The sequence below is a fragment of the Zeus faber genome (assembly GCF_960531495.2).
Source record: "Zeus faber genome assembly, chromosome: 4".
Lineage (NCBI taxonomy): Eukaryota > Metazoa > Chordata > Actinopteri > Zeiformes > Zeidae > Zeus > Zeus faber.
Window position 1 is genome coordinate 12036640 of NC_137191.1, and position 13243 is coordinate 12049882.

A 13243-nucleotide genomic window follows, 5' to 3' on the forward strand; every position below is an offset into this window, starting at 1 on the left:
GTCCACCGGTTAGTGTACGGGATTTATCCCAATTGGTTCTGGTGTATGAGGTCGGTATTATGTTGTGGCCAAGCAGTGGAAGGAGCCCTGAAGCACCCCCATGCCTGGCCCAGAGGAGCATTACCCAGTCCCAGGGAGCACCAGGAGACCCCGCACCCCAGGGCACACACATACAACCCACCCCCAAGTGCAGGCACAAGCCGCAGTCGCAGGCACTGAACCCAGGCGCCCCGCACAAGGGCAAGGCCCGCCCCACCGCAACCGACCAGACGCCCCACCTGGCTGCGAGCACCGAGCGCCCAGAGTGTGCTCAGCGCGGGGCACCCGGATGTGAGCGCTCCCCCGCCGATGCGGGCAGGCCGCCAGATACAGTATATGGGCCCTCCACCAGAAGCCGTGCAAACCCCAGTGCTCAATGTGTGCTGATGCAAATTGCAGTTAAAATTGCGAGGTGTGGTGGTGCGAGTTTCTGATTAGTCAAACCCGAATCACCCCTCCTGCCCCGCAGGCCCTGGTCTGGTGGAGTGTTGTTTGGAGTATGATTGGTGTGCGAGTGTATGTGTTCAATGCAAATATGAATGGCATTAAAATTTTGGGATGGACAAAAGCACGCCGGAGTAGAAGTGTGACAGGCAAGATGGCAGCCATCCAGCGCATCCACACCCACATAGTTCACACCCAACCCATCCCGCAAACCCTATGCCTACTGTGTGGTGTATGTACTGAGTATGAGTTACATCTATCTATCTATCTATCTATCTATCTATCTATCTATCTATCTATCTATCTATCTATCTATCTATCTATCTATCTATCTATCTATCTATCAATCTATCTATCTATCTATCTATCTATCTATCTATTGTAGTTTCTTGATGAATTTGATGTGTTGATGAAGAAGGAGTGACCGCTGACGCTGACTTGAGTAAAATAATAGATTTATTACAAAAGAACAGCATCAGACCAGACTTTGCCTAGGAAGTCCAGGAGAGAACCAAGCCGGAAGGATTCTCTCTCGAATGCAACTCGGGCGGGTCTTTTATACTGGCCCAAAGACAACATTTACCATTTGGTTCCCCTACATAGGTCACAGGTCACATTTCACCTCCCTTATCACCAGGACCCCTAGTGATGTGCTCTCTCTCTCGGGACCCCTGGCATCGTCTCTTAGTAATTATCTTATACGATGGGGCTGTCTTGGGACACCACACATTCCAAGACACCTCACTATCCATCTATCTATCTATCTATCTATCTATCTATCTATCTATCTATCTATCTATCTATCTATCTATCTATCTATCTATCTATCTATCATCTATCTATCTATCTATCTATCTATCTATCTACCTATCTATCCCTCTATCTATCTATCTATCTATCTATCTATCTATCTATCTATCTATCCGAGAGGGATTTTTTTTTGGTTCTTCTACAATGAATCATTATATTGATTTGGCATCTGAGCTCTATAACATTTTGTGAGACACTGCATGGGGTTCTGGGTGCAGTTTAATATCCAAGTTTCCAAATGTTACTTATGCAACAGCAGTCTGTTTCCACTTAGCCCAAATGAGATCATGCTGCATCCAAAAAAGGGTCCGTTTACTAGTTTTGCAGACGGTAGACTGTAGGTGACCCCTGCTGGTCCTCAGTGGGAGTTCATGAATCAGGAAACCCTTGTGATTGATGATTGTTTCATTATACATAACATTATGTTCAAAAATAGACTTCCAAAAGATTATGCGACAGTCTTGGCAGAAATGTTATACCATCCACAAACTTGTATCTGGATGGGAAGCAGTTGCATATTATTTTATGTTATTTAATGGAGATTCATAAAATAACAAGTTGCACAATTTCATGATGCAAAATGACAGTGATTAACAGCGATTATATGCAATGCAATCAAAATAAAATGACTCAACTGGCAAGAGTTAACTAGTTGCCAAACCACATTTTTCGCAATTGAAATTCCATTTTAGATATTCCAAACACCCTAGCTGGGATGGGATGGAGAGATGGATTGATGGATTTATGGAGTTTGAGTGAATACTACCTTAACCTGAAACACTCATATTTGTCTCTCCCCATAAAAATTGGCTTAAGTAGTTTAATAAACAGATGGTTTATTTCAAACCAAGACTGATATGTAGCATCCACTGAGAGAATAGAGATGATGATGATGATGATGATGATGATGATGATGAGGAGGAGGAGGAGGAGGATGGTTATTATTATTATTATTATTATTATTATTATAAGGGGTCCAGCACCCAAAGTTATTGTTAATGAAAAACTGACGTCAGTATTCTGTGCAACCACAGACAAGATTAATAAAATGTGTATTCGGGGCCGTCCTGTCGCTCCGATCAGTCCATTATTGTGGAATAATTTAGTAAAAAACTTTCACCAAAATTGGACCACAACATGTCTGTACTGTCCTGAATACAATTTATATACAATTTTCAAAGTTGACTAAAAATGTCTGGGCGGGGCCTAGTTGACATAATCTTCCATAACTCATCAATGCATTATGTTAGCATCATCCACTTTGGTACATGTGCAAGAAGGGACTCTGAGGCACTGTGAAAAATCTGGTCGTCCAAAACGTTTTTTTCCGTACCTCCTCCTACAAATTTGGTACAAACAAAATGGCCACCATCAACCATTCAAACTGCAGCATCAATTACACAGGGTTAGCAATGGCCGATCTGAATTTAATTTGATGATCATATGCACCAATGTACCTACAATTACTCTTATCAAATATGTGTTCACAATGTTCTGCAGAAATAAGGATATTGTCAACTGGTGAAAGAAGCGACTACAGAAAATGCCACATAATCGATCATGTATATATGAAAGATTTCACAACTCATTGCATCAAGCCCGTGCAGAGACGTTAAGAGGGGCAAGTGCTCAAAAAAATGAAAGGGCACATGGACCCGCATCCACCCAGCTCCATGTTGAACTGCATCACAAAGACCAAGGACATGTTGTCCTTTGTGATGTTGTCCTTTGTGAGGAATATGCAAAAACAGACAATATATGAATATACGCCCGCACCACATGCCCCGAAGAACAGCTGAAAACACAAGTCAGGTGAATTGGTAAGTCCGGCCAAGAAATATTGATTGATATGATGAGACCTTTTATTTTGCCTGCAAATGGAATGGCAATGTAATGCCGTCGTGTTTTCATCAGAGAAATATGCAACGTCTTGTGAAATATGCAATATGCATCAGCAAATCTGCAAAATGTTCGAAAGAGTTTGGGTAAGTGAACATATAATTTGTGTTCAATAAGTCACTTGGTGCAATTGCCGTGACGAACCTGTACTCCGCGCATTGCTGCCTGCAGCTATAGTTATTGTTATTATTATGAGGCTATTATTATGTTATTATTATTATTATTATAATTGTTACTATTTGTATTATTATTTATAATAATAATAATAATAATAATAATATAATTATTGTATGACATTGACATATAATGCGTCTCTAGTATCATCAAATTGAATGATGCTTCAGTAGCCTTTCATTCTGTCCTTTAAATCTTGTGTTTGCGCTAGTCCTGCTTTGGTGCACAAGTAAAGATTAAAGACAATATCAGAAAGGCGCATGACACATTCAGACAGCAGGCAAAAAAGCTGACGGTTTGGTTTGGTGGTCGGTTTCAGCTGACGGTGTTGGCGACGGTGACATTTGGTTCTGTTGCAACAAACACGGCTTGTAAAATCAATGTTCACCAACACTCAATCACTCAATGTTGCGATGGCTTCAGTGTCTAAACAGATGCTTTTGTGCAATGTACACACATGCATAGTGTTGGGAAAATCCAGCTGAGTGATTGATGACACACTTGGTGTAGCAGCCCCGGCCTCCTCAGCTCAGATGGATCACCTCTCAGGGGCAGCCACGTCACAGGTTTTATTGTTATTGCAGTGAAAAACATCTAGTTACAGGTGAGTAAATGGTGTGTATTGATGAGCTCCTAACGAATGTAGATAAGTCCATCATTTCCTTTACGCACATCCTCTCCGTCCATCCACCGATCAATCACAAGCAGTGGAGGCTGTTATCAGTATCTACACAGAATTTGGTATAAAAGCAGTCCATTAAATGTCACAAGCATAACAGCCTGAGTCCCTCATGCACGGATCTAAGACACACTTCGCAGGTAAAGCAAGTTAACTGAGATTAAAAAAAAAAAAAAAAAAAATCTTACAATAGTTGACAATTAGTTAATAAGAATGAACTAAACTAAAACTCTCCCGTTTCTCAGATATGGCGACGAAGGCAATTCTGGTTTGCGCGGTCGCTGTCGCCCTGCTGGTGTGCAGCACCACGTCGACACCGCGACCCTCCTCGGATGGAGGGACCGGGAAGGGCGGGATGCTGCTGCAGCTTCTGGGACGGAAGGAGACGGAGAGAGAGACGAAGGAGTCTGTTCCCAGGAAGACGCGTCGCTCGCAGGTGGACAAACTGCTGCACCTGACGGAGGACGAGCGAGAGTTCCTGGCCAAACAAATCACACAGGCCATCTCAGGTACATCCTGTCCTATAGGGCGTGGGTGGAAAATGAACGCACGTGCGGACTGGGAGATGAGAGCCAGGGGTAAACTACAGGAATGGAGGGCGAGCGTCATGTCGGCGTTGCTATGGTGACCAGGGAGGGCAGTGACAAGTTGCTGGGGCCCGAGCAACTTGTTGCATTGTCACATGGCATTTATATTTGTCTTTTCTTGTGGTTCATCCCTGCCATCATCTCCCGTTTCCCATTAACGCACTGTATCAAGTTTTCTCTTTCTCTCTCTTTTTACTATCATCATGTGAGCGTAGTCATTCTACCCGGGTGTTTTTACATAGTATTGTGATTCACATCAATGAATAGGGCTGGGAAATATTGACTAAATTAAATCTCACAATATTTTTTGATTCAAAAAACGTTTCAATTGATAAGAGCAGTAATTTGACGATATTTTGGTGCTTGGTGACTACTAAATGTTTGAGACAATCATTAGTAAATGTGGATATTATGATCAAGCTGGTAGGTACATGGATTAGAACGGTCTATGAGGTTCAGAAAGCTGGATTACTTTACTGTAATGCAGCATTAAAGACAACATGTACTGTATATGTATGTGACAAATAGTCTCTTGAACTTGGAACTTGAACATCTAATTATATCACATTATTACCAGAACCAAATTCCCAGACGATGCCTCGTCTCGTATCTCGATGTGGATCTATCGCCCGGCCCAGATCAATGAATACACAGCGACCGTAACCAATAAGTCCACATCTTTTCCGCTCCAACGCTCTGTGAGGCTTTAAAACTTCAAAATGTGAATTGAACCCTTCTGCTTGGTTTACGTAGGCCTGTTGTGTTCGCAGAGATGATGAACTCTGAGTGCATGCTGAGCCGCGACTACCAGGGCTGGGTGGACTTCGGACGCCGCAGCGCCGAGTAGAGACAAGCTCTCACTCCGCACGCACACAGCAGCATGGTTTCATTGTATAACCTTTGCTTAAAGATTCTAAAAAAATAAATAAAAGCATATGCACAATTATGAAGATCTTTCTCTCTCCCCCCACAAATGGTGTTTTAGTGTGAGATATTTGTCGGGTGAGCACATTTTAAGCATGTTTCAATACTAGTAACACGAACAAAACTGTATTGGATGGAAATTCAAAGTACAGTTTATTCACAGGCGACAATTTATATACACAGACATGACCTTGATTGAAACCTATGTTACGACAAACAGCAGTACATTTCAAAATCGAGGAGAAACCCATAGTTATGATTTTTCCCTTTTGAATCCACAGTATCCTATGCCGTTTTATCGACTGGTGATTGTCCATATCGTTTGTGAAGCGAACACGTGCTTGTTTGAACGACCACTTATTTAATGTTGTCTCGCTTATCACATTATTGAAGGTATCCCCTCAATCCGACGGAGGGGATTCACTTTGAATGTCCTTCGTTCACTTCTGAAGTGTCCCAAAAGTTTACGTCGTAACTCTTGGGGATTCGGCAGATCTGTCCAAGGAAGATTAAATACCCCCCGTTTCTCGCAGTTTCAGTTATTTTGTCTTTTAATGGCGCGTGGCGGGGCAACCTGACTTATCTCGGTCAAGTTGAAAATGCTTCACAAAAATAAAAATAAAATCCTTCGGTAAGCAAAGTCTTTCAAGTAATGCTTAAGTCACAGGGGGGTGGGGGGGACATAATAACGTGGGTGACGTGTGAATTGGGTGAAGTGCTGCCTTGTGATTATATCTTGCACATTCTTCATCAGATAGAAAACTAATATGCAGGAGGGTGTACTTCAGTGCATTGTCCCAAATTGCTTTACTGAAATGAACAATACCAATGAGAAGCATCGCACACAAAACACAAAGGTATATATATATTTTAAAAAATGACCGCACGTTAAAGTAATTTGGACTGACAGGGTGATTTTCCTGAGATGACGGTGTGACACATCATGGAGCTCCATCTACTGTACCCAAGTTTGTGTAAAAAAAAAAAAAAAAAAAAAAAAAAAAAAAAAAAAAATTGCAACCGAGCATTGCTACATCACAGTGACGCCAAAGAAACTTCAAGACGCTTCGCTTCCAGGACAACGACTTCAGGGGGAGAACTCGAAGACCGTCTTTCCCGGGGGACGTCCGACGGCTCCCTTCCCCTGCCCGTCTCCCCAGCCCGCCATCCCCCGAGCCACCACCTTGTGCAAACCCACGCTCTGCAGCTTCTCCACCAGGTTGAAGCTGAAAATGCTGCCCCGCCTCCCCTCCGCCTCCAAATACGGCGCCGCCCTCGCCGCGCGGGGTCGCCGCGGGTGTGAGCAGGAGGAAGACGCCGTGATGCCCTGATCCTCCAGCAGCTTCAGCAGGCCCAGGGACGGCGCCGCGGGGGTCCAGGCGGAGGGGGGAGGCAGGCCTGCGAGGCGGGACACGGCGGGGGGTTCCAAATGCTGCGGCGGGGGAGGAGGATGAGGCTGAGGATAATGATGATGATGAAGGTGGTTGTGATGCGTGGATGCGGACAAAGTGCTCAGGTGCTCACGGTTCCCACTAGCTGGCAGGATGAGAGCGTGAAGGCTGCGAATAGAAAGAAGAAAAAATGTGTAAAAATGTTTATAATTTTTTTTTAGCATTTATCTATTTTTTAAATGTATCTAATAAATACATATGGTATATAGTATCAAGAATATACAATTATATAGATATAAAAAATCTTAATCCAGGCACAATAATATGTAGAGTTGTTTCTTGGTATATAAATATATATAAAAGATATAAAACACATGCACAGCGCTGCAAGCAAATACGATTTTACGGCAAGGCAATACAGACGAGACCGAAAAGAAAAAAAGTGCTTTTGGTTAGTTCAGTTGTTGTTAGCCCCCGTTAGTTCCAGTGCTCAACATTTCATCAATATGATGCGGGTTTGCGAGGACTGACGGGAATTTATGTTTGGCCAACACCCGCTACAGAATAGTAAAAAGATGTCAAAACAAATGGCGTGGTTAAATCTTAAGGAAGCCGAGACGAGTTTTCAGCCATGTCGGGGTTTGAGCGCACACTTAGTAGGGAGGAGTTGGGAGCGTGGGTTAGTTGAGGTATAATATTCATAGGAAGAAGGTCAAGGTGGAAGCAGATTACAGGATTTTCCGATTTTCTCCGGTCCAATTCAAAAGGCAGCGCCAGGAGCCCACCGTGTTGAACATCATCCATATCTTAAAAAAATAAATGTCATTAAAAATACAGCTCATAACATCAATAACTCTGGCAGGAAATCGGTTCTTGGTCAAATAGAAAATCTTGTACTGTGTCTCCGCCGATTCTTATTTTCCAGCATTCTAATTCCGATGTGTCCTTAATCCCTGGCTCTTACTTTGCCACAGAGCCGTCTTTTAGAGCTGGACAAAGAGCCGGGACAGACGCTTTCTGTCAATGTATGAATGAATAAAGATGAAGAAATCGGTAAGGACAGAGGGACACACCTGCAGCGCGTGTTGAAATTTGGGAATCAATAAGAAAATGGTGTGACTTTGAACTGTCCAAACACAACACGAGGTATGAAAATAAAGTGCAGCACAGAGGAACCGTTGAGTCACAAAATATTCATAAATATTCCCTGGTTTTGAGTTTACAGTGACCAATTATAGGGCTATTAAAATAGTAAATTGCACCAAGTTGTATAACAAAGGAAAAAAACGACAAATGACTAGGTATATATGCCAGTGAGCCTTTCTGTGTGTGTGTGTGTGTGTGTGTGTTTGTGTACAGGAATTATGTGTTTCTATATTCTTACCTGGCTGAGAAAGAAGGGGTGAGGATGGAGGGTTGGAGGACTGGTGGGCAGGTGGTAATGGTATGTGTGGGGGAGGTCTGGGGGAGGTTGGGACCGGTTGGAGAGACTGCGAGGATGAATGGAGAGGAAGGACACACTTAACTACACACCCACGCCACGTCACCAAAACTACACACACGAACACACAACATCAGTGAGAAGCTACAGGATCGCTGTCGATTGTCACCGATGTAAAGGGATAGCAAATAAGTAAAAAGAAAGCACATAATGGATGGGGTATGAACATTTTGGAGTGTTGATGTTTGAGTAATAAGTAGCTAAATATGTCGTGAGTTTCAATGTCACTGCACTGAGACTCAAAAGTGCGTCCATGGGTGGAAGTATGAAAATGAATTGCAAACAGTTAAGAGTCTACCAGAGGAGAGTAGAGGAGGTGCATCTATGAAACAGGATTTTATCAAACCATTCATCCCAAAGTGACTGGATCAAAAAATGTAATAAAATATGTATATAATATACTGCATACATATTATTACATTTATTAATCTTTTTAAATTTAAATTTTTAAATGTTTTATTTTTTTTTACAAACTATATTATTGTTTGTACCAAATACACCAGGTTCAAGAAGTATCTGGTTAAAATATGGCTTCTCGCTGGAATTAAAAATATATTGGGGTTTTTTTAATTCCTTTGGAGAGTTTTAAAAACTACTATAATAATATACATAATAATAATACTTATTTTATAATAATACTTATTTTTAAAAAGTAGTTTCGATATGTGTCTACTATTGCCCCAGTACATATGCACATACTGTCCAGCCCATACTGCTTCAGCTATGTCTCTAGTATGTACAAAACCGTTTTTATTTTTAGTTCAGAAGAGTGACACAAAATTATATTAATGATCACACACATTTTTTAAGATTCTGCGCTGAGACTTTTACTATGGATGTAATGGACAGCACACAATATAATGCTCCACAAACAATATTAATTGAATGAAAACATGTAGATCCTGCTGACAATTGTTCCCCAGCGTAAACAGGTCTGGAAAGGCGGCTCATTTGGGGAAATAAAGCTATGGTGCTTAAGTGCCAGAGAATAGGTGTATTATGGGCTTTTCTGTCATTGAGGAGGGCGCAATAAGTATAATTTAGGTCTTTAGCTACTTCTTAATACTATCTATAACTACGGAGGTAACCATTCAATTAGCATCTGTCTCTAACCAGCCTGGAGTGAATATTCATCACATCTTAAGACCATCCAGGTCGGAACACACATCACCAAATTGTCATGGCTGCCGGTTGCAACCCGTCAGGGATTAGCGATATCCGCCTTCTCTGTCTCTTACCCATGGCGCCGTGCGCTCCAGCCAGCAGCGACAGGTCTGGTTCGTCCTCTTCCAGGTCGTTGAGGCTGTAGACGTGCTGCATGTCGATCTCTAGCTCCCTGAAGTCTTTGGTCACGACTCCCGGACGGGGGTGCAGGATGCCCCCCAGGTTGGGCTGGGCCAGCTGCTGCCACTGGTGCAGTGTTACCGAGCCTGAGGAGAGATTTGGGAGGACCGCGGTCAAGGAACGCCGCATCGCACGGTAGAGTTGCACAGTAATGACATACAGATCGTCGCAAAAGTGTATATTTCGACAGTGTACAGTAATGTTTATTCTGCGTCAAATAGTCACCTTCGAGCGGTTTGACAATCTGCAGGCGGTCGGGCAGGTAGGACCTGGACCCCCCCGAGGAGCCGCAGGAGTGCTGCGAGCTGCCGTTGGAGTAGTTGGTGCCCGTGGAGGCCGCCAAGCTGGACACCAGGCTCTCGTTGGGGGTCAGGAAGCCGCTGGAGCCCGGACCCTTCTCACTGTGCGCCGCCAGCGCCCGCAGCTTCCGCTCGCGCTCCACGTCGAAGAAGGGCCGCTCGGAGGAGTGGCTCTGCTGGCGTGCTGACAGGCTGTGCAACGCTGCCTCCAGATCCTGGCCCCCTGGCATGCCGGGCTGGCCCAGACGCTTAGGGCCACTGGCACTGCGGATTAGAGAGGGGACGTAGGATATTGAGGTTCATATGACATTGAGGCAACCTGATATGTAGGGAAAAAAATATATAATTATTATTATTAATAATAATAATAATAATAATAATAATAATAATAATAACAATCAAGATTTTATGAACTTATGAACTTTTCAGAGCCAATTTAAAATAAACAGCACGTGCACATGCAAAATCTCTAAAGCAGGGGTCTCAAACTACAGGACCACGTCTGTCCCACAAGACATTTTATATGGCCCTCTAGATGTTAATATTACACTGGTAAATCTGTCTTGCAAATTAATTTTGAAATCACAATGATTAATCAACTGTTATTCCTTAGAAACGTTTTACTGTACTTATTTTTTACTTAAAAAAGTAACTTACTTACTTACTTAATACTTTCAAACATCGTAAAACAGTATATAACGACGATTCTTTTTTTTATGATGACATGTTTATTTTTATCAGACGTCTGTTTTTCCGTTGATGTTGAAGCCCCCTCCCTAGGCCAAGACAACCTGGTAGTTTGGCCCCCGGGCCCCTGCTGTCAAGAGTACAGGTGCTCGCTACATCACCATCACACACGCACGTTCCAGCCGACCCGTTCTCCTCTCTGTGAGCAAGGCCGGCGTTGAGCTTCTCCTCCAGGATGAGGCTGGCGTTGTCCGAGCCGTAGTAGCTGGTCCTGGGCGTGCTGGTGCAGCTCGAGCGGGTGGAGACCGGGCTGGAGCCGGGCAGCCCCGGGGAGTGGCACCGGGACCGCAGCCGGGCGGCCTTGTTCACCACCTTCACCGTCTCAAACACACGCCGCGGGTGGTTCCTGCCGGGAGAACCAGGTGATGTCACAAACCGGCACAATAAGTTACATTTCCTGAAAACAGAACCGACTTTGATTTTCTTTGTCATCAACTTCTGCTGCACTGGGGAGCACAAGCTCAGCTTATGATAAGCTGCAGATATGGTTTGATTCAGAGGAATCGCTGCTCCTTGACAAATCAGGAGAACTCACTTGTACTCTGAGGGAGCCGGGCTGTCCAGGCCTTTCCGGAAGGTTCCCTCTATCTCAGCTGCCAGAGAGTCCATGGGGAACACGGAGGCTAGCGCGCTGTATCGCTGCACGGTGCTGTTGGGAAGGCTCTTATTCCGCAAGTTTTTAATGTCCTCTCTGGCCTCCTGCAGCATGTCCTCACACTCTGAATACTTGTCCTGTAGGTCCTTCAGCTGCAGCCAGGGGGCGACAGAAACCGGTCAAACGCTACAAAGGGCTAAACAACAGCATCACTATGCAGCCGGAGTATAATGCAATGGGGGTTGTTTTTTTTTTTTTTCCCCCCAATCGAACGACAATCTTTTTTTTTTTTTTTTCCTTGCGGAGAGACGTGATTTGGATTGTTCGATTAAGTTCCTCACCTCCGATTTTAGTTTTTCTTGGCTTTCCCGCGAGGCAGTGAGGTGCTGGTTCAGCTCCTCGTTTTCATTTGTGAGCTAGGAAGCAAGTGATGGGGAAACAGTTGAACTTTATTCTGTCTTTGGCCCAGAGCACATCTCGTCGAGAGCCACCACTGGGAGATTTAAAGCGTGGGTAAATATTTAATGTGTTCATATTGCATAACTTATGTAACGGTGCCATTGTTTTATGTAACCTCCTTAAGGGCACCTTCCCTGACCTGTGTTTTGGGATTGGCATGGTCGCTGCTGGATTATGTGGTTGTGTGCTTGGTTTTCCACCCTCGCTGTGTGTGTTTCCGTTTGAAAGTCCACTGATGTGCTGGTGTGCGTTCATTAAGTGTCTCCCTCACCCCCTTGCAGCGGGCCTGCAGGTCCACGATCTGGGCGAGCAGGCAGCTGATCTCCTCCTGCTGTCGCAGGGAGTCCTCCACTTTTTTGGCCAGCTCCTCTGACAGGTCCACGACCTGCCTGTTGACAGACGCTGCAGCACAGAAGTGACGGAGTGAGAGATAATGTCAATGTGTACCCAGGTGGACAAACCATGTGTGTGTGTACACTTGTACACGTTATACAGTGTATTATGACACAGGGCAATGCTTACACAGCTCCTCCACACACACCATCATCAGCTCCTGCTCCTGCTCCTCGTAGCTGGTGGTCTCCGACGTCAACTTGTTGGCCTGAGGAATTTGCATCGACATCACCAAGCTTGTTAGGTACACAATCCACTTTGGGCGCCGTCCATTTCGCAGTTATTTAAGTTCTGTTCGGCAGCGCGTGGAACCTCCTTACCGCCGACCGCAGCTTGTGGTTCTCCTCTTCGAGACCCTCGAGTTTCTGCTGCAGGAAGTCATAGTGAACAAAGCTGCTGAGGGAACTGGAGGACTTGTTCCTTTTAACTCTGGAAACAGGGGGCAACACAGAGGTCAAGGTCACAAGATGTTTATTCGTTGTTATTTGTGAAAATCATGGAAGTCTCTTTGATTAAACCCCAAATTCTCATCCCAGCTTTCACTGACCATCGAAAATGCAGAAACAAACTTTAGTCTTATATTTTAAGGTGATGTTAAGCCGAACAAACACCAGTTTTAACAACATTGCCGTTCATTTATAAAGCGACAATAAGGCAGTTTTATTAGATTTTAACAAAAAGGTGTAATGTTCTTATCACAAGCTAGTTTTTCTGTTGTTTCTTCAGTGAGAAATAAAGAACATTGTGTTGCTTTTCAGGAATAAATCAGGGGAATCTTGGACATGTGTGTTATGTATATATATATATATATATATATATATATATATATATAAAAAGAGGGATAATAGATCAAATGAAAGATTTGCCTCCTGAATATAGCCCCTCGAGATACAGTGTATAGATGTGTTTGTGTGTGTGTGTGTGTGTGTGTACGTCTGTGTGTGTGTGTGTGTGTGTG

At 43.9% G+C, this 13243-nt stretch overlaps 2 protein-coding genes across 2 annotated transcripts in view; one reads left to right on the forward strand and one right to left on the reverse strand.

The window, feature by feature from the left end:
- Positions 1 to 4157: 4157 nt before the first annotated feature.
- Positions 4158 to 5479, forward strand: LOC307229394 (cholecystokinin; the record flags this gene model as incomplete). The annotated part of the gene is made up of 3 exons (XM_079999395.1): positions 4158 to 4185; positions 4291 to 4554; positions 5403 to 5479. 3 exons carry the CDS (start codon positions 4158 to 4160, stop codon positions 5477 to 5479), a joined length of 369 nt encoding a protein of 122 aa, XP_079855521.1.
- Positions 5480 to 7572: 2093 nt separating this feature from the next.
- hap1 (huntingtin associated protein 1) overlaps positions 7573 to 13243 on the reverse strand; it is a gene marked incomplete at its 5' end in the record, with an annotated part of 30907 nt that continues 25236 nt past the window's right edge. The window contains 10 exons of the mRNA XM_079999396.1: positions 7573 to 7753; positions 8332 to 8437; positions 9687 to 9878; positions 10018 to 10355; positions 10954 to 11184; positions 11374 to 11585; positions 11775 to 11849; positions 12164 to 12294; positions 12415 to 12493; positions 12606 to 12714. Coding sequence (XP_079855522.1) covers positions 7744 to 7753; positions 8332 to 8437; positions 9687 to 9878; positions 10018 to 10355; positions 10954 to 11184; positions 11374 to 11585; positions 11775 to 11849; positions 12164 to 12294; positions 12415 to 12493; positions 12606 to 12714 — 1483 coding nt within the window. The 3' untranslated portion in view covers positions 7573 to 7743. The remainder of the gene's footprint in view (positions 7754 to 8331; positions 8438 to 9686; positions 9879 to 10017; positions 10356 to 10953; positions 11185 to 11373; positions 11586 to 11774; positions 11850 to 12163; positions 12295 to 12414; positions 12494 to 12605; positions 12715 to 13243) is intronic.